Source organism: Myiozetetes cayanensis, unplaced genomic scaffold (assembly GCF_022539395.1).
Source record: "Myiozetetes cayanensis isolate MyiCay16 unplaced genomic scaffold, myiCay2020 scf15, whole genome shotgun sequence".
NCBI lineage: Eukaryota > Metazoa > Chordata > Aves > Passeriformes > Tyrannidae > Myiozetetes > Myiozetetes cayanensis.
The window spans coordinates 14,286,899-14,305,889 of record NW_026087159.1 but is presented as its reverse complement, the minus strand read 5'-3'; the positions used below and the strand labels follow the sequence as shown (position 1 = coordinate 14,305,889).

Genomic DNA, 18,991 nt, shown 5'->3' with positions numbered 1-18,991 from the left:
ACTGACAGAGGGTCTGTCTGAAGAGAGGGAGAGGGGAAGGTTTTTCACTGTGGTCCAGGTACTTGGCTGGGAGCCAAGTCCAACCTGGGACACTTGCCTGGGGCTACAGCAATTTTCCACCACTCAGGGCACAATTTGCAGCTTGAACACCAAGCTGGGCATACTCCTCAACACAGGGAGAGTGTCTTTTCCAGGCTGCTTTAACCAGCAGCCCAAGAACAGGTTTGCAGGAGAAGGAAGGGCAATGAAATGCTACAGAGGACCTTTTCACCCCAGAAATCCAAGTGGTTCCTTAAAGAAGAGTGTTGCTAGGCAACCCAAGGTAAGAGAAAAAGCAAAATTATTTATTTTTATACAACCCATCCAGAAAATAAGTTAAAATCCTAACTCCACGGACTCGAGTCTCCAGGGCAGGAGAAGGTTGCTTCCCAAGCTCTCAGAGCTGCCTGTCAGCGGCTGAGCAGCAGCACCAGCTCACAGTGAACAGTATGAGGGAACAGGTCAAAAGGAACTGCCAACACGGGGGCAAACGGCTCTCCTGTCAGCTTCTTCCGTGGGTCAGGTGGGCAGCACAGCCTGTGGAAAGCAAAGAGCAACCTTTAGAGCAGTAGCAGAACCCTCCCCACCTTTCCTGGCAGCACAATAGTGCAGAAGACCCACCGAGGAGGTATTGTTTGTTTGGCTAATGGCCCTCAGAGTCTGCAGCTGACACTGGCTGAGGTGTGGAACCACCAAAACTGAATCCCAAACCAGCTCTGAAAATCGTAGGGACAAGCTGAGCAGTCAGTGGCAAGTTTAAAGCTCCCTTTCTCACCCAGCTGAAAGACAGTTAATACCCTTAGGAAGCAATTTCCAGTTTTGCACTACCTTCAGTGTCACCAGCAGACAGATTTATCACCTGCAAATGGGCCTACTGCAGATAAAGCCCCATGATTAACCCTCAGCAGGTGACTAATCCCCCTGGCTTCACTTTGTTGGCTAGGGGTGAACCTTCCTGCAGTGAACCCGGTAGATTCCATGTCCCACATCCAGATGTGCTCTTTTGTTTGGGAAGGTTGCACAATGCCATTATAACATCTTTGCACTGTTTTCTACTCCTCTCTGATGCAACAAGGCATCCTGATGGAACACAAAACCCAAAGAATACCCCCCTACCTTAAACCATCGAGTGCAACTTGCAGGGAAACCCAAAGTAACACAGCGGCATAAACACCTCCTGCCCCTGCACTTAGTCCTGCATCTCACCTGCAGAACCCACCCAGAGAAATTTAATCACAACAAACACCTCCCCAGGCGTTGTCTGGACATAATAGGGTCTGTCACTAAGGTCAGTGGAGGGGAGGAGAGTGCTTACTCAAGGAAGTTCCTCATGGCTTCACCCTCTGGCTTGCAGGAGATGTAGAGCAGCCTGCGGATGGACCTGCAATTCCGGATGGCCCGCACGACCCTGTAATCTGCAAAAACACAGCCTGCTTTCCCAGTGGCCCAGGAGGAGTGACTGCACACAGAGCCTCACAGAACTGCCCTGAACTGCCGAAAATACAGGGGTAAAAAAGATGGGTATTTTGCCATTTTCTCAGCCCCATGCTGCTGACAGCTTAGCACATTAAGCAGGGTAGAGCAGCGGGAGAAATCCCTCTGCTTCCCAGGAGGGATGAGGGATGAGAGGAGAACTGTTACTAAATTAAGATGAAAATATAAAAAATAAATAGCATATTCTCTCACGTAGCCCAGCCCGAGATGGGTTCACCACAGCAACGAGCGGCCGGGCGTCCTCCCACGACGCCAGGAGTTGTGGCAACACGGCCTCTGCCTTCCCACTGTGAAACTCACAGTTTGAGATCCCTGCCAAGCAAACAGAACAAGAGTCCCACCAAGTGTTAGGCACAACATGAACCACCCTTTGCCGTGTTAGGGTCCCCCTGCTCACTTCTGCTTCCGATTTTTCAGCAGTCAGCTCGAAACGTTCTGCCGCGGCGAGTTCGAACTCACCGTTGAACGCCGCGTTCCACCTGGCGTCCTCTATTGCCTTCTCCACCACCTCCACACCGATAACCTTGGACACCTGGCGAGCCAGGGAGAGGCCGATGGTGCCTGGAAACACGGGACACAAAAATGCGCTGTGCATTCGTGCTGAGGGAACAGGCCTTGACGCAGCAAGGCTCAGTTCTGTCACCAGCAAAGCACCAGCCCTGGGAGCCAGGCTCACACGGCCACTACCCACCTGTTCCACAGCAGATGTCGAGGAGGACAGTGTCCCCTGTAGCCTGACAGAGCTTCCCAACTGCCTGGTACAGAACTTCTGCTCCAGCCGTGTTCACTTGGAAAAAGGCATCTGGAGAGATGCGAAACTTGAGGCCGCACAGTTCTTCAAAGATGTGAGGCTCCCCCTGGAGCAGCTGGTAGGGAGACTGCTCGTGGGAGCAGCGTGTCATGGTGCTGGCAGACCACACAAAAACCAGCTCTTAGGAAGCAGCAGAGAGCTGGTTGCCATTCCCAGGGTGCTCATGGGCAGGGGAGGATGGTTTTCTCTCCAGGCAACTTCTACTTTGTGTGAGCCTCTCACTGAGATCAAAGAATTTTGATTCCTTGTAAGGGATCTGTGACTTGCACAGCCTAGATTTCATTAAAAGGATCAAAATGACCTAGCAGAACACAGCAGACCTCGGGTCTGTTCCCCAGTTTTGCTGCTAATGTGATTTACTGTCCTAGAAAAGTCACTGTGGGCTTTTTCTTTAGTTTGCCAGGCTCGTAACTCCCATGAGGTCAAGCCACAGTGTGTTCAAGTATTATAAGTTTGGAAAAAAAAAAAGATGGGGCCGTTTTAAAGCCACATCTTTATGAGGGATCCAAACATGTGTCGTTCTCTTCAAGCACTCCTTGAAATGATAGAATTTGATCAGAGAAGGAGGAGGAAAAGGAGGTGGCTTTGTTTCCACTCATTCCCTGTGCCAAGCCATATACCTCTCTTGGAAATAAAGTGAAGTCAAGGCACAGACTGCCCCAGGTCCACACGTGAAGAACTCCTTGAGCAGTGCTTTCTGAGCAGCCAGGGCCTCCTGTTAAGAGCAAGAAAGGAAAACCTGCTGTTTGGGTAACACCTCTCCCCAGGGGTACACCCAGCAGGCTCAGGTGAGCCAGATACCTGCTGTGCCCCTTGCCAGGGGTCCTTGTCCTGCACACACTCACCTGGCCCAGCTCCTGGGGGTGGAAGGTGACGATGGCCATGGTGTGGCCACGGCTGGTGGTCCGAACCACGAGCTCCCGCCAGTGCCCGCCCGCATGGAAGAGGATGCAGGAATCCAGGGGGGAACCACAGATGAACTCTTCATAGCACTGAGGGGAGGGAAAACAGCACTGGTAGCACCACAAAGACAACTGCCCTGCTCTTAAACCCCCAGACAGGCAGCCTCTCAGCCAGTGTGATCTGGTTTCTCTGTTCGTTTTCAATAGACTGGGTGAAAGCTCTTTCCAGGCTCTTGAAAGACAAGACATTTTAATAATTTCAATTTGCAATTCTTCTGTGGTTTAACAGATTGGCAGGAATTCATTGTCATTTGATTAATTTCATTCTTTGGGACAGTTTAGAGGCTGCAACATTAACATGCAAGTTTTAAAAAAATATTTATCTATCAACCAGAGTAAGGCATGAAACTTTTCAGACCGTGAAAATGAACTTGAAAACACGGAGTTAACTAAAATGACAATGTTCTCTCAAATAAGAGTAATTGCAGTCCTTCTATTCCACAGTCTAGGAACAGACATGACTTCTTCATTTACCTGGGCTACTTGTTTGTGCTTTGGGGGCATGTTCTCCAGGTGGTTGGCTTTCACACAGACGATATTTCTTGCTGGAGAGAGATGGACAGGTATTTAATTGTTCTGTTTCAGGGCACAGGAAACCACTGTACCATCTAAACATGATAAACTGTGGAGAGGCCTTTGCCCTGAATCCTCCCACTGTACAAACTTTTTAAAAAAGAAGAAAACTGAAAAAATTGGTATCCAAGTGCCCCTTGCAAGGCACACACTGCTCACATCTTCACTGCACAACATCAAACCGCCCCATTCACTCCAAATGCTCCAACACTGCTCTGCTGCCTATGGAAGTGCACACCCCCCACACGTTCTTCCTGCTCAGCACAGGCTCCTGGAGCACACCAAAAACATGGGAACAGCATAACTGAGAACAATAAAGCTAAATCCTCAAGGGGCTGCAACCCCATCCGTTGTCCTTCCTGCTGTATTTTGCAAATTAGGAGCTGGTATTTCTTAAGAAGCTAATAAACTGGGGTGTTAAAATTGCTGCCTGGTTTTGTGGTTGGCATCCGCCAGGATTCAGGCTTCTAACTTGAGAGGAGTCTGTCAAGCAGAGCCTTGCCCCAGCCCAGCTCACACCAGCAGTTTTCTACTGAGTTTCTTGTCCTGCACTGACCTTTGCCAGTTCCCACATACAACCCCACAGTTTTGGGGTTCCCATCCGGTCCTCGGTTCACAGAGAAAGTAGATTTGTTTCGGTAGCCATTAATGATGGGCTGAGGGAGAAAAGAAGGAAAAATAAAGCCTCAGATTAAAAGTAAATGGAGGAAAGCCAGAACCCTGCCTGGTTGTTCTGCTGGCAACATGGGAAGATAGATGTGAATGTGCACAACACAGAAATGGAGCTCCTGCACCAGAACCCCAGTACTTCCCCCTGGGAGGAAGAAATGGCTCTCTGTGACAGAAAGGTGACAGGTTTATCAGAGAAGCCCTGGACACACACACACAAAAAAGGGTTCCTAAGCACTGGGCTTATTTCACTCTGGGACAGTGACAGGGTGCAGAGCAGAAGCTAGCAAGGACTGCCACAGGCACACTCTCTGCAAGCAAATAATGCCCACCACGAGGCTCTTCAGCTGTTGAGTGAGAAGCTGCGAGTGGCTCAGAGGGGAGAGCGCTCCCACAGGATACTCACTGAAGGGACCACAGGCTGGAGAGGACAGCAGAGCCCACCAGGTTTCTGTGCATCTATGCCCAGCTCCTCAAGACGAGATGCCAGTGTCTGCAAAACCTTCCTCTGGCTTTCATGCTTCACCTGCAGAGGAGTTCTAAGCCAGAAACACTCTCAGAGGACCCCATGACGGTGGGCAGCTCCTCATCACCCACCTCTGGGAAGTCTGGCAGGAAGAAATACTGCAAGTGGAAATACAGCAACTCTGCCCTTTTCATCACCAAAGCTGCTTGGGGCAACAGGATGAACCATAGGGAACCTCCCAGTTCTATCCTTCACCATAACTGAAGGATTAAAGCAGCAGCAAATGGGGTCTGAAGAGTTTACAGCATTAAGATACTGAGGGCTATTGCTTAAGGGGATAGGAGGGGCAGTTGGGGCAACACAGCCAAGAAAAATCCGTGTAAACTCATCTTACCTGCAGCTGCTCTTGGTAGGGAAGTCTCCACAGTGGAGTCACTGCGTTTGCTAACCTGGAAAGCACAGCATCATGGCAGTGACCCATGGCATAACATCCCTGACAGCTTCTTCATGGGCAGGACTGTTCTAGTGACAGGGCTGGCTGTGAACACCCAAACTCCCAGTGAACCACAGAGAAATGCTCAGTTTGTGGGGGGCAGGCAGGGAATTTCAAGCTGTCCACCTTCACTGGCCCACACAGCAGTTGTTTTTTGAGAAAAACCTCAGAACTTGCCACTAGTTGTATCTGAGGCAGAACAGGCAAGAACAAAACACATAAAAACTAGTTTAAAAAAAAAAAAAGAAAAAAAGGCAGAGTAAGGGGTGAGCTGGACATGATTCAAACACTCATAACTATCCATCAACTACTGACTCACTGAGCCCATGGAGAACGTCACTCCACAGCTGGATAAGTTGCTGGTATTGGACACTGGGATTTTTGGAGCAGCTGCCAAAAGCACCCAGTGCCAACTGCTTTCAGGCAGAGAACTGCAAATCAAACGGACTATCACTTTTTGCTTGCCACTATGACAACCCGCCTGCTCCTTTCCTCTTAAACCTTTCCATTTGCCTTTTCCATTATTCCTATCCCCGGCCAAACTCGGGGGGAAAAAAACCAGCTGAGCCCTGGCTCTTCTTCTATTCCTACTGGGAAGAGCTGCACGAGGGTAAAACCCCCGACCCACCGCTCTCATTTCCCCCTTCGGAAGAGTGCTCTGTCATTTTGGGAAAGCCGTACCTGTCCTCCCAGGACGGTTCTGGCGGGCTGCAGCCCTCCCTGGCCTTTTTCTTCCCTTTCCCCGCTGTCGTTGTCCCCAGGCTGCGGTCCCAGAGCGGCGGCGATCGGAGGTGCCAGCGCGGGGGTCTCACCAGGCAGCACAGAGCCATGCTGGGGGGCGAGGGGCCTCACCCCCGTGCCGGTGGGACACGCGTGGGACAGTGCCCGTGTCACAGCAACCGCGTGGCTGCGCGGAGCTCGCTCGGGACGCGCGGGAAGCGGAGTGTCCCGTGGGATGCTCAGGGCCCGGGAGGCAGCGGGAGGGATGTCTGGCTGAGCCCGTCACCTCAGGGCCGGGGTGGGTGCGGGTGGCTACGTGTGCCCTCACGTGCAGGGATGTCAGGACAGCGGGGACAGCCCCTCTGCCAGGCCGTGCCTCCAGCAGATGGCCATGGAAAATCAGGAAGCAGGGAAGCACACGTGATCTCCGCACATGCCCGCTTAAACTCTCCCGGGCACCTAATATTTTCAGCGCTGCTGGGGATTTCCTGAGTCAGGCGTGGTTTATCTGTTTAGGGACCCCAAGAATTCTCTTATCCCTTTGACCTCACCTAAAATTCCTGCACCCACACATCCAGGAGGAGGCTCACCCACCCACCTGGTACCATTTGGGTCAACCTTTCTTGTTTGAACCTGGCTGCTGCGGCCCCATCTGGGGGCTTCAGAGCCCGTCGCCATCCCGGTCCCCATCCCGAACCCGGTCTGTCCCCGTCCCGTTCCTGATCCCGATCCCGATCCCGCGGCGGCGGAGCCGGGACAGGAGTGCGAGTCCGCCGGGCCGCCAGGGGGCGCAATCGCCGCTCAGCCCACCAGATAGAACCACGCCCTTAACGGGCGCGGCCCGCCGCGACCACGCCTCCCTATGGGCGGAGCCAACCCGCTCCGCCCCGCCTGCGGTGGCCGCGCCCCCTCCCCGCCCCTGTCACGCGGGCGCGGCGCGGGCGCTGATTGGTTGCGGGGCGGGCGGGGCGGGGCCGGAGCGGCGGCGGAGCGGGCGATGCTGGCGGCGGGCGGCGGCTCCGGCCCCGCCGGGCCGGGCGGCTCCGGGACGGGGCTCGGCGGCGACGGCGATTTCCTCTCTCGGTACCGACTGGTGTCGGCCAAGCTGCGGCGGCGGTTCCTGCGGAAGCCCAACGTGGCGGAGGCGGCGGAGCAGTTCGCGGCGCTGGCGCGGGAGCTGCGCGCCCAGGAGAGCCTGCCCTACGCCGCCTGGTGCCAGCTGGCCGTGGCGCGCTGCGCGCAGAGCCTGTTCCACGGCCCCGCCGAGGCGGCCGCGCTGGCCGAGGCCGCGCGGCTCTTCCTGCGGCAGGAGCGGGACCTGCGGCAGCGCCTGGGGCTGCGCGGCGGCTTCGGCGAGCACGTGTCAGCGGCGCAGAGCTGCGGGGCCTTCGCCGCCCGCCTGCACCTGGAGCGCGGGCAGCCCGCGCTGGCGGCCGGGCCGTGCCTGGAGCTGGCGGCCGCGCTCCGCGACACGGGCCAGCCCGCCCGCGCCGCCGCTCCCCTGCAGCGGGCCGCGGAGCTGCTGGGGGCCGCCCGGCTGCCGCTGCAGGCGCTACGCTGCCTGGCCGAGCGGGCGTCCTGCCTGCTGCTCGCCCGCGACTACGCCGGGGCGCTGGCGGCGCTGACGCGGGCGCAGGCGCTGGCCGGGGCCGGGCTCGGCGGGGCGGGGGCCGGGGCGGCTCCCGGAGGTGCCTTCCTGGACGTGCTGGCGCGCTGCGAGGTGTCGCGGGTGCTGCTGCTGCTGCTGCTGCAGCCGCCGCCGGCCAAGCTGCTGCCCGAGCACGCCCGCACGCTGGAGCAGTACTGCTGGGAGGCGCCCGACGGCGGGGCCAGCACCACCGGCGGCGCGGGCGGCCCCGGGGCGGGCGGGCTGCCGCCGGCCGCCAGCTACCTGCAGGCAGAGCTGTTCCTGCTGCTGCAGTCGGCCGTGCTGGCGTGCCAGGAGAAGGACGTGGAGGCGCTGAAGGCGCTGCAGGCGGAGCTGTGGCCGCTGCTGAGCGCCGAGCAGAACCACCTGCTCCACCTGGTGCTGCAGGAGATGCTGAGCCCTGCCGGGCAGGGGCTCTGAGCGCCGGCAGGGACCGCTCGGACTCGTCGCTTCAAACACGGACTCTGTCCCGCTATTTATTTTTAATACCGGCGCTGTAACGCAGTCAAGCCGTGGTTGATGAGCGGATGTGTTCACCTTGTGTCATAGTAAACTGCTCACTGTACGTACTGGATGTTGTCCTGCTTGGAAAAAGTGTCATCTCGAAGTGGAAGGACTGGTTAGGGGCAGAACAAGGCTGTGCATTAAAGGACTGGGTGCAATTTATGTGTCTTGGAGGATTTGGGCATCTGGGGATCAAATGTTGCTGGAGTTGTTTTTTAAAGAAAACAAAAAAAAAAAAGCACAAATCACAAACAAACAAAAAACTAACAAAAACACATAAAAAGGAGATTTTCATTTTTTCCCCTCCTGAAAACAACAGATGCTGCAGCCAACACGAGGCTGTGCATTTTGTGGTGGGTGAAGGTCACTGACCTGCAAGTCTGGTGGTGGTGGTCTGACCTCATTCTCTGTGTAACAGCTGGTAACCCAAAGAACTGAGCCTGCACAAGGGCAACTCTGAGACAGCTGAGGGAATTCGGGAATTAAATGAGTGGTGGAGGGGGAAAAGGATGAATGGACTTAGCTTAGTTCTTTGCTGCTGCTGTCCCTGTCTGCTCTTGGGCACTTCTGCCTCTTGCTTTCTGCTTCTTGGGACCTTTTGCAGTATTTAGTTGAAGAAGGCTGGTCTTTAGGTGAGAAATGGTTCACTGATACCTTACAGAAGGTAATCCTTTTGTACACCTGGGAGAGAAGCCAGAGGCTTAGTGCCATCATCTGGTAGCCAGGGCGGTGCTGGACCAAGGGTTGGACGTGACGATCTCGGAGGTCTCTTCCAACCCGGTTGATTCTATGACCCCTCTCCTTTTTAAATTCATCCAGACGAAACTGTTGCCAGAGCTGTACCCAGCCGAGCAGCGGCGGTGAGCGGCGCAGCGGGCGGCGCGCTGCGGGCGGGGATGCTCCTCCCGCGGGGCGGTGGAAGGGGCGCGGCCGGTGACGGTGCCGGTGACGGTGCCCGGTGACGGTGCCGGTGACGGTGCCGGTGACGTGCCCGGTGACAGTGACGTGCCCGGTGACGCGGGGCAGTCGCGGGGCCCGCCGGGAGGGGGGGGTGGCTCCGTTGCGGGGACTCCACGCGGCCATGCCGGACGAGTACGGTGCGCAGCGCTGGGGACCGGAGGGGGCGCGGGGGGCTCCGGGCGGGCACGGGGGTGGGGGTCTCTATGGGGGCTTTGCCCCCTCCCCCCCCTTTCCCTTCCGGCGCCTGCCCCGCTCCCCGCACTCACTCCCGGCGTGTCGCTCCCGCAGATTCCAGCGTGAAGAAGAAGAGGAAGAAGGAGAAGCGGGCGCTCTCCGACGAGGATGTCGCGGTGAGAGGCGGGGGGGAAAGGGGTGGAATCTGCCCGGGCCGGGTTTGGGGTGCCGGGGAGTGGGGGGGGTTCCCCAGACCCATCTGTGGGGATGCGGTGGGATGGTTGGTGGGGAGCGTGGGTAGGGCTGGGATGGGTTTCTCCCTCGCCGTTCCCGGAGGGAGCGCGGCCGCCCCACGTGGATGCGGCTGCGGAGCCTCCCGGGCCACGTGGAGGCGGCGGGAGCGCGGCCTGCCCCGCTCTCCCCCCGCTGAACCCCGTCCCCCCGCAGGACATCCAGTACACCGAGGACTTTCTCATCAAGCCCGCGTCGCGGGTGCCCCAGCTGGACACGTCGCAGTGGCCCTTGCTGCTGAAGGTACGGCGGGTGCTGCTCGGCCTCGTGGTCCGCCCCTGCTCCCGCTCCTTTTGTCCTCTGCCCGTGGGAGGGCACTGCTGCTTTGTGTGACCCCACTGCGTGCAGAAATCGCGTTATAAATCCTGGCCAGCAGTACTTTCATGCCTATTTTAAAAGTTTACCGTGCCAGATTTCGTGAGCTTTTTGTTTGGGCCTGGCCATAGTCTCGTGATGTGTGCAGACTCCCAGGTTGCTTGTGCTGAGTTTCTGGGGCATACTGGATTTATCCTCTGCTGTAAAGATGCGTATTCTGCTGCTTTCCCATCTATTTCAGCCCAATATTTGTTTGTTTCTTTTTCTGTGACACATTGTGGTTTCATTGTTGGGTCTGTTTGATTCTGGAAGTGGCTCTGACATTTACAAATCAGATCTTGTGTACCTGGGGGAGATGTACTGCAGGAAAGCAATGCTGAAACCAAGGTGAGCTCAAGAAGATTTGTAACTTCTGCTTCTGCTTGGATTTTGCAGAACTTTGACAAATTAAATGTGAGGACAGCACACTACACACCTCTGCCTTCTGGTGCTAATCCTCTGAAGAGAGAGATTTCTGATTATGTTAGGTGAGTGCAATAAGGGCCAGAGTGGTTCATTTTCTTTCACAGTTAATACCTTCAAAACATTTTCTGCCTGGGTTTCTTCCCTTGTGCCTTTTTGCTTGACTCAGTGCCTTGCCTGTAATCAGTGAACATCTAATGTAATGTTTGCTTCTTTTCTGGGGCTTTGGCTGCTCTGTGGATGAACGTGCAAACCTGAGGAACTCTCTGGGATCTTTGGAAAAGTCCTTTGGCCTGCTAGGCTTTGGGACTGCTTGGAGTTTGGTTTCTTTTAAGTGCAGAGCAGTCAGGGGAGAGGAGAATTCCTTGACTATGGAATGTTGTGCACGGATCAGCTCAGTGTGTGCACTCTTGCTGTGTTTGCCCCAGTGCTCAGCCCCTGCCCTCTGCCATCTTGCACTGCAGGTCTGGCTTTATTAACCTCGACAAACCTTCCAATCCATCCTCCCACGAGGTGGTTGCGTGGATCCGCCGCATCCTCCGGGTGGAGAAGACGGGCCACAGTGGCACTCTGGATCCTAAGGTGACCGGGTGCCTCATTGTGTGCATTGAGAGGGCAACACGCCTGGTCAAATCTCAGCAGAGCGCAGGTATGTTTGTTGCCCAGGCCACTTGCAGTGACTGGGGACGTGTGAAGTGCTTTTGGAGACAAAAGTGGAGATTCCCAGTGCTGAAAGGGCCAATCTTGGCCTTCAGTGCCTTGAACTTCAAGGGTTGCTTATCACTCTGAGCCACTGAGGACACATCCATGCTGTCACGAGTGATTTTTGGTTGCTTCTCTGGGGCTTGTGCTGTTTTAAGTCAGTGAAAACACTTCTGACAGGGTTTTATGTACTAATAGAACTTGCAGCCTCAGCCTCTTACTAGTCCAGTGAAATAAAACTTGGTGAAGAGATGAACGTAACTTAGGTTTATTTCCCTGGGAAGAAAGACCAGCTCCGGAACAAACCGTGCAGGCTTCCTAGCAGAGGTGGTTGTTAAGATTTCAGGGCCCTGAGGACATGTGGCTTTGAGGGAGTGTGGACCTTGAGGTCAACATTAAATAAAAGTGGCCGCTCCTGACTGCTCTTGTCATTCTTTCAGGCAAAGAGTATGTGGGAATTGTTCGGCTGCACAATGCAATTGAGAGTGAGGCTCAGCTGGCCAGGGTAAGTCTCCCGTGCTCTCAGCCAGGCTGGCACCTGGCATGCAAAGCGTTGGGCACTGGTGGGAGATGAGGGGACAGGAAGGGAGCTCAGGTGTGCTGTGTGTGTGAGGTGATGACGCAGTTTATCCATTCTCTGAGTGCGGTGGTGCTGCCCTCCTGCAGCACCCTGGTCCCTGTTCTAGGGTCTGGGTGCTGTGCAGCCTCCAGACATCCTGCAGTGTCCCAGTGTCCCGCTGGGGGCTGCTGGGATGTGTGGCTGGCTGCCTGCAGGAGGGGAGCAGTGCTGGCAGGGCTGGAGCCCCTCTCTGGGGGGCTCCATCCTCACTGGGACGAGGGATGGTGTCTGATCACACCATGCCACCTGATGGGAAAAGCCTGGCTGTGCTCACTGGCAGCTGGGGTGGCATCTTGACCACATCACGGGTTTGTATTGGCTTTATTAAATATGGCATCACCAAATAATGATAAACCTTGTGTTTTAGTGGAGACTCCAAGGTGCTCTCCTACATTTGGGCACAGGTGTGAGCTGTTGCTTCCCCTTTCCTCCCTCAGGCGATAGAAACTCTGACAGGCGCGTTGTTTCAGCGACCACCCCTCATTGCTGCTGTCAAACGACAACTGAGGGTCAGAACCATCTATGAGAGCAAGCTGGTGGAGTATGATCCCGAGAGAAGATTAGGTAAAACAAGGTTTTCCTGCCTTCTTCCTCTTAAGCTGGCAGCTGGTAGAATTTTCTATGAAACAGGCTGCTTTGTATTCTTGGCAGATGTCTTAAGACCTAAATTCTTCCCACTGTCAAGCACTAAGTGCTTCATGCATTATTTTTGTGAGCTGAGAAGCAAATCCCATCTGTTTCTTGTACTGCTGCACCCTTCGTGGAAGAGCCAAATGATGTCAATTAGATGGCATTAGCTCTCAGGGCAAAGATGACCTTCATCTATCACCCCATTCTGATGGCTCTGCGAAGGGTTGTCAGTACGGCTTCTGGTAAAGGGCGTGGTTCATTTCTGGATGTCTGCTCTAAATGCTCCTCTGTCATCCATTCCAGGCATCTTCTGGGTGAGCTGTGAAGCGGGCACCTACATCAGGACTCTCTGTGTGCACCTGGGGTTGCTGCTGGGCGTGGGGGGGCAGATGCAGGAGCTCCGCAGGGTCCGCTCGGGCGTCCTGGGAGAGAAGGTAGAGTGGCAGCTCTCACTGCAACCAACCCCCTCGAAATGGTCAGAATTGCCAAGAGTTTCTTGGAACTGTGGGATTTTTGCGGCGGTAGGAGGTGGTTTAGGCACGTGGCTGCCGGGAGGAATTCTGTGAATAGCCCCCAAAAAGTGGGAGCTCTTTCCATAGGTGCTCTGTAACCAAAGTGTTGAGTTCAGTTCAGGATATTGCTCCTGTTCTGGTAATTAAACTTTGGGACAGCGAGTGACTGGGAAGTGCACCGTGGTGACTGAAGGTTTGTTTTATGTCACCTGTGTTTCTCAGCCTACAAACCACACATTCCACGAGTTCAGGAGTGTGAGCTGTCAGCTTGGCATTGGCACAGCCCAGGGAACGTGTTCCATTGGAATGAGCCTGGGAGATGCAGCCTAGTGTGATCCTCAATGCTTGTACAGTCTTTTCAGTCTGGTCATAAACGGATCCTCCAGAACTAATTTCTCTCTTTGCAAAGCTGCAGTATCAAAATGCAAGTGCTTCCCCACCCATCTGTGCTCTTAGCACAGCTGTGGTCACTGGCAGTCATGTCTGAATTCAAGGTGTTGGGTGCTTACAGCTCCTTCAGGATTTATTCCATGCCACAGCTGGAAGAGCTGGTTAATTTAGACTGTCTGGAAGTCCTAGGAGGTTATGTTAGGTCATATTTTAAGGTTTCCTGTGGACAGACCTTATACACTAGATCTAAGTGCTGTCTGAGATTAGGAAGGTTGAAGTCTGGTAGCCCAAGTCAGGCTCACCTCAAGCTCCAGATGGAAAGTATTCTTTCCTCTTTTAGACCGCATTTTAATGCTTGAGTTGGGCATCTGTTCTTTGCTCCCTTTCAGCACAGTATTTGCTGTTGGACTTCAGCTGCTTTTTGGGGTGTGTGTCGGTGTTTGAAGTTGGTGGCTGGTGGGAGAGTTTAGAGGGGTTGTGTCTTCGCAGGACAACATGGTGACCATGCACGACGTGCTGGATGCGCAGTGGCAGTACGACAACAACAAGGATGAAAGCTACCTGAGGAGAGTCATCCTGCCCCTGGAGAAGCTGCTGACTACACACAAGAGGCTCGTCATGAAAGACAGTGCGGTGAGTTCCTGAGGGAGTGCCAGCTGACAGAGCGCACGGTGTCCTCTTGACTTGTGCAGATTTAATATGGGGGATCAGGAGCCACGTGATGTCCAGTGCTGTCCTGATTGTGACTCGTGTAGAACCCACTGAGAGCCACTGCCAGATCAGCAGTGAGATGCAGGAGCCAAGAATTGTCAGAATCTGCTCTCCTCACTTGAGGAGGACGCTGATGGTTATGAGAGATCTGCCTCACCCACTGTTTGCTGTGATAGATGCTTTGCTGGCTTCTTCCAAAGCCCCCTGGTTTTATGTAGTGCACAAAAATAAATTGTTAGAGGTATTATAGCTGGGGTGGTAATGGCAGGGGGAAGCTAAAAATTAGAGGCACTTGTTACCTTGTTTTTACTCTCCTAAGAGCTATAAGCCCTCCTGTTCTCCACATTTTCAGGTTAATGCCATTTGCTATGGAGCCAAGATCATGCTGCCTGGTGTTCTGAGGTATGAAGACAGTATTGAGCTTAATCAGGAGATTGTTGTCATCACCACAAAAGGAGAAGCTATCTGCCTAGGTTTGGAACTCCTCATTCTTCTTGTGCTCAGCTAACTGCAGAAATGCCAGGCTGTGTGACAGTGAATGCACCACAGATGAGTCCCCCTGCACAGAACGTCTAATTAGTGCTTCCTAACGGGGACTGTGGGCCCAAGGCAGCTGGGGTTGGGCAGGACGTTAGGAAACAGTCCTGGGCAGGGTGTGAGGGATTCATCAGCTGTGTGTGTGGAGCTCAGGTGTGCTGTGTGTGTGAGGTGATGACGCAGTTTATCCATTCTCTGAGTGCGGTGGTGCTGCCCTCCTGCAGCACCCCGGTCCCTGTTCTAGGGTCTGGGTGCTGTGCAGCCTCCAGACATCCTGCAGTGTCCCAGTGTCCCGCTGGGGGCTGCTGGGATGTGTGGCTGGCTGCCTGCAGGAGGGGAGCAGTGCTGGCAGGGCTGGAGCCCCTCTCTGGGGGGCTCCATCCTCACTGGGACGAGGGATGGTGTCTGATCACACACTGCTACCTGATGAGGAGCCTTGGGAGCTGTGACACAGCCAGGCCACCCAACCCTGCTGTTTGTACTGCCTGCACTCTGCTCATCTTGGGGTCCTGGGGGAAAAGCATAAATTACTGGGAGGATTAGTCTCCTCTAGCTTGGCACTGCAAGGCTTTGGGAGCTGACAAAGGAGCAGCTCTGTTCCCTCCTGTAGTGATGTGGTTCCTTGAGGTGCCTGGCAGTGGTGGTGTTAATCCATGGCTGGCACACTTGCTGCCTTTGAGCAGGGCAGCTTTTGGAAGTGTTAGTCCAGAACCTGCTTCCAGTGAGTCTTTGGGGTGAAACAGCCCTGGTGGGGGGTGTTGGTCCTCTTTGTGCTGATAGTTCTGCTATTGAAGAGTTGATGATTTCCCTGCCTGCTTCTGCAGCCGTTGCCTTGATGACCACAGCAGTCATTTCCACCTGTGACCACGGCATCGTGGCAAAGATCAAGAGAGTGATCATGGAGAGAGACACATACCCCCGAAAATGGGGTCTGGGCCCCAAGGTGAGCAGTGTGGGGGTGCATTCGGTCCCAGTGCAGTGGTGGGAGCCCAGCTGGTGGCATGTGGGACTCTTGGGGTCCCCTTGGGCAGAGCTGTACCTGTGTCTTCTTCAGGGGACTTGCTGCAATTCCTCCTGCAGCTTTCTGGAGCCATTCCCAGTGCCAGGGCCATGCCAGCCCAGTGCTGATGGGAGCAAGGCTTTCCCTCCCAAGAGGGCCTGGGCAGTTCTGCTCAAGGCCCAGCTGGGGCAGTTGTAGGCGTTAAGGCTTGGGCTCCTCAGGTCTGCACAGCACCAGCCCTCCTCTGGTGAAGAGCCAAATGATGTGAAGTGGATGGCATTAGCACGCTGTGCAAAGATGACTCTCATCTATCACCCCTTGCTGATGGCTCTGGAGGGGCTGGGCAAGGAGCTGCTTCTCCTTCTGGTGCAGCTGCAACACTGTTTAAATGCAAGCTGTCTTGTGAGGCACTAAATTGTACCTGAAGGACAGGAAGAGTGGGAACATCCACTGGCTCCTTATTTACTGATGAAGATGCCTCCTGTCTGAGATTTAGGCAGCTGTGCAGGGCATGTTTTGTGTGATTTATTAGGAGGTCCTTGGAAAAGTGTTAAGCACACTGTATTTGCTGGCTTGGCTTGCTCCTGGGTTATCTCCTCTCAGGCCGAGTGGCTGAAGCCCCAGGGAGGATCTTTCCTACCCTGGAGCTGCAGTTTGACTTGTTGCACTTGGCTCCCAGGCCAGTCAGAAGAAGATGATGATCCAGAAGGGTCTGCTGGACAAGCACGGAAAGCCCAATGAGAACACCCCGGATTCCTGGAAGAAGGAGTACGTGGATTACAGGTGGGCACAGGGTGTGTGGCTCCCTCGTGGTGTTCAGAGGGGAGCCCTGTGCAGCAAGGGCAGGGTTGGGTGCTGCTCTTTGGCCATGGAACGTGTTAGGCTTGGCCCAGGGCTGTTGGCTGTCCTGACCTGTGCGGTGTTTTCTTGCAGTCCCAGGAATGTGATGTTGGGCAATGTCACAAGGAAAGGGCCTGAGCAGACAGTTATCCCTTTTTAGCCTGTGCTTGTGGTTCTAGAGGGAGTCAGTCTGCTAAATTAAAGATGGGGGAGGCCTTGCTGTTGCCCAGCCCAGCTGGCCCTGGTGCAGGCTGCAGGTCTCCCCCACACCAACTTCCCCACCCGGCTCCTGGGGTGGCTTGTGGAGCCCTTGTGAGGGGAACAGGGCTCTGTAGGTGTGCAGAGCAGTGTGAGGCAGCAGCTGTCCTGCTCAACCTGGGCATCTTTCCTTTCAGGGATACTTCCAAGAAAAAAGCAGCTGCTGCTGATCACCAGCCTGTTTCAGAGCAGGAGAGGGCTTCAAAAGTGAGTATTGTTAGTGCTCTGTGGCTGCTGGATTTTTGGGCCTTGGTGAAGAATGGACATGTACCTGAGTCAGGGCTTCTGCCTGCCTCTGAAAAGGTTATACATGAATATTTGGGATACAGGAAGCACTGAGAAATACAGGGTGCAATACTGGCAGAAGCAAATCCTAGACCAGCATATGCTAGAGGCAGAATACTGCAGTGGGCTTGGAAACAGTTTCCCCCTCAGCTGAGCTCCGTTGGAAGGTGTTGGTGTGTCTGACAACGTGTCCCCCAACAGAGGAAGCGAGAGTCGGAGAGTGAAGGTGATGAAGCTGTGACCCCACCGTCCCCTGCCACCCCTCCAGCAGAGGAGCTGAGCAAAAAGGAGAAGAAGAAGAAGAAGAAAGAGAAGAAGGCCAAAGAGGCAGCTGAGAGTGGGGCAGAGCAAATAGAAGTGGTATGTCATGAGTGCTGTGTGATATGGTCCAAACATGGGGGAGGTTGCTGTGTGTCCCAAACACCTCCAGGATAAACACATCAGCATCCTGCTGTGCATGTCCTCAGAGTGCCGGGCTCCCAGAGCAGAGAAAGATGTTTTACAGAGGTGCATTTGTAGACTGGACTGGCTGAGGGTGTTGGGAGATAGGGCAGGTGAGGCTTGTGGGGGTGGATGTGCAGTGGGGCAGGGATGGGATGAGCAGCCCTGGGACAGTCGATGGGTTCCTGCCAGGGCCACCTCTGTGCTCTGGTGCCCTGTCATGGGCCCTGGGGGGAGGATGGTGCTGGCATTCAATCTGTGCTTGAGTGTTTTTATGGTGCTGAGGGAGCATTGGGGAGCCTGCAGTGATTCTGGAGTGGGGCAGTTCCTCCTGAAATGAGCAGTGGGGGATTCATTTTTGATTTCTCCCTGACCTCTCCACCCTCTCCACAGACCACTGAGACCAGCACCAAGAAAAAGAAGAAGAAGAAACAAAAGGAGGTCGAAGAGAGCTCGGAGTAAGCAACTGGATCTGTCCAAAGCAGGCAACCTCATCGTTAGGAAAGAGGAACTGAGGCCTTGGGAAGAGGAGGACTGGCTGTGTTGGCAGAAGGGCCAGCGAGCTACAAGTTCTTTTCTGCTGTGTATCAGTGAGCACGTGTTTGCCCAGCATGTGCCCTGCTCAGGTGCCCCTCTTCATCCTGTTTTAAGGGTTGCCAGAGGAGTGGGGTGCCTGACTGTCCCTGCACTGGATTGATCTCTAAAGCTGAGCACCATGATAGCAATAAGAAGTGATGTCATAGGGAAGCTGTAACTTCTGGCCCTTACTTGGTACCTGTTTTCACCTAGAGGGTGGAATAATCTTTCTCCCCCTTCTAGGACTGCCTCTTCCTTTCCTTCCAAGGCTGAAGCTGTTTACCTGACAGTTACAAGAATGTATTGATGCCTGGAGGACTGGCTTTGTCACAGCCCATCTGGATGGGTTTGGATAGGAACAGTCAGACCGGTTACTCAGAGGGCACTGGTTTGTTTTTAACTTGGCCACATGCTTGGCTCAACCTACATGAAATCAAATAGTCCACCCAGATATTCTTCAATACTTTTTTTTTTTTTTTACCTTTTTCACAAAAGGTAAACGTTAAAACGTTTTAATTCCTCTTTCTTGCTTTATTTCCTTATCTGGAATGGCTTACTGGGGGTCAAAGGTCTCTTCTCTGTCACAGGGCTAGTGTTGTGCCAGGATTTTAGCTCATTTTAAATGGGAAGGAATCCAGGCTGCTTTGTTCTGAGATTCATCCCCACAGATCCTGTAACTTTTAACCTAGTTCATTGCTTTTATCTTAACTGTCTACCCTCCCCTCCATAGCTGGAGATGAATGCAGGCAGTGGGGACAGCAGCTGGTGGCTGTCAGAACCCAAGCAGGAAAAAAATTTTAAAAAAAGGTCCATTTTTATGTCCTCTTTTTTTTATATAAAAAATAAAAACTCCTGTTTTTAACTGGGCGACTTTGTTACTCACCTGGCTGCTTTGAGAGGTCAGTGGTC

The 18,991-nt window shown here is 54.2% G+C and overlaps 3 protein-coding genes and 5 non-coding genes across 10 annotated transcripts; 7 read left to right on the top strand and 1 right to left on the bottom strand.

Moving 5' to 3' along the window:
* Nucleotides 1–323: 323 nt before the first annotated feature.
* TRMT2B (tRNA methyltransferase 2 homolog B) lies at nucleotides 324–6,935 on the bottom strand. 3 transcript variants are annotated; one of them, XM_050310586.1, is made up of 12 exons: nucleotides 6,189–6,932; nucleotides 5,409–5,463; nucleotides 4,955–5,074; nucleotides 4,436–4,535; nucleotides 3,781–3,851; nucleotides 3,190–3,336; nucleotides 2,965–3,059; nucleotides 2,225–2,439; nucleotides 1,993–2,094; nucleotides 1,726–1,845; nucleotides 1,355–1,454; nucleotides 324–576 (listed from the first exon to the last, which is right to left on the bottom strand). In XM_050310586.1, the coding sequence occupies exons 1-12, from the start codon at nucleotides 6,335–6,337 to the stop codon at nucleotides 450–452; spliced, it is 1,401 nt and encodes a 466-aa protein (XP_050166543.1). In that variant the 5' UTR covers nucleotides 6,338–6,932; the 3' UTR covers nucleotides 324–449. The 3 variants fall into 3 exon arrangements, with proteins under 3 accessions (XP_050166543.1, XP_050166544.1, XP_050166545.1); XM_050310587.1 differs by having other exon boundaries at nucleotides 5,409–5,696; nucleotides 6,189–6,212; XM_050310588.1 differs by having other exon boundaries at nucleotides 428–576; nucleotides 1,355–1,447; nucleotides 6,189–6,935.
* A 288-nt stretch (nucleotides 6,936–7,223) lies between these two features.
* On the top strand, nucleotides 7,224–8,537 carry F8A1 (coagulation factor VIII associated 1). The gene has a single exon (XM_050310374.1). It carries the CDS (start codon nucleotides 7,225–7,227, stop codon nucleotides 8,293–8,295), a length of 1,071 nt encoding a protein of 356 aa, XP_050166331.1. The 5' UTR covers nucleotide 7,224; the 3' UTR covers nucleotides 8,296–8,537.
* Nucleotides 8,538–9,402: 865 nt separating this feature from the next.
* On the top strand, nucleotides 9,403–18,949 carry DKC1 (dyskerin pseudouridine synthase 1). The gene is made up of 15 exons (XM_050310372.1): nucleotides 9,403–9,476; nucleotides 9,628–9,689; nucleotides 9,961–10,047; nucleotides 10,555–10,646; nucleotides 11,046–11,230; nucleotides 11,724–11,788; nucleotides 12,340–12,466; nucleotides 12,836–12,966; nucleotides 13,924–14,067; nucleotides 14,498–14,618; nucleotides 15,507–15,625; nucleotides 16,362–16,465; nucleotides 16,918–16,987; nucleotides 17,267–17,425; nucleotides 17,900–18,949. The coding sequence occupies exons 1-15, from the start codon at nucleotides 9,461–9,463 to the stop codon at nucleotides 17,966–17,968; spliced, it is 1,551 nt and encodes a 516-aa protein (XP_050166329.1). The 5' UTR covers nucleotides 9,403–9,460; the 3' UTR covers nucleotides 17,969–18,949.
* Nucleotides 11,892–12,138, top strand: LOC126637585 (small nucleolar RNA SNORD17). The gene has a single exon (XR_007628353.1). It is a non-coding gene; the product is annotated as a small nucleolar RNA SNORD17 (small nucleolar RNA).
* Nucleotides 12,671–12,746, top strand: LOC126637587 (small nucleolar RNA SNORD83). The gene has a single exon (XR_007628355.1). It is a non-coding gene; the product is annotated as a small nucleolar RNA SNORD83 (small nucleolar RNA).
* On the top strand, nucleotides 13,141–13,275 carry LOC126637590 (small nucleolar RNA SNORA36 family). The gene has a single exon (XR_007628358.1). It is a non-coding gene; the product is annotated as a small nucleolar RNA SNORA36 family (small nucleolar RNA).
* Nucleotides 14,849–15,095, top strand: LOC126637583 (small nucleolar RNA SNORD17). Its single transcript, XR_007628352.1, has one exon. It is a non-coding gene; the product is annotated as a small nucleolar RNA SNORD17 (small nucleolar RNA).
* LOC126637582 (small nucleolar RNA SNORD83) lies at nucleotides 15,937–16,012 on the top strand. The gene has a single exon (XR_007628351.1). It is a non-coding gene; the product is annotated as a small nucleolar RNA SNORD83 (small nucleolar RNA).
* Nucleotides 18,950–18,991: the final 42 nt, after the last annotated feature.

Bases quoted from the DNA above. Each gene is read 5' to 3' on its own strand.
- F8A1 (XM_050310374.1), top strand. From the start codon at position 7,225: ATGCTGGCGGCGGGCGGCGGCTCCGGCCCCGCCGGGCCGGGCGGCTCC.
- DKC1 (XM_050310372.1), top strand. The intron at 10,048-10,554 runs GTACGGCGGGTG...TGGATTTTGCAG, and splicing joins AGTGGCCCTTGCTGCTGAAG to AACTTTGACAAATTAAATGT. The intron at 17,426-17,899 runs GTATGTCATGAG...CCCTCTCCACAG, and splicing joins GGGCAGAGCAAATAGAAGTG to ACCACTGAGACCAGCACCAA.
- TRMT2B (XM_050310586.1), bottom strand. From the start codon at position 6,337: ATGGCTCTGTGCTGCCTGGTGAGACCCCCGCGCTGGCACCTCCGATCG. The intron at 3,852-4,435 runs GTCAGTGCAGGA...ATCTCTCTCCAG, and splicing joins GTATGTGGGAACTGGCAAAG to CAAGAAATATCGTCTGTGTG. The intron at 1,846-1,992 runs GTGAGTTCGAAC...TTTGCTTGGCAG, and splicing joins GTGGAACGCGGCGTTCAACG to GGATCTCAAACTGTGAGTTT.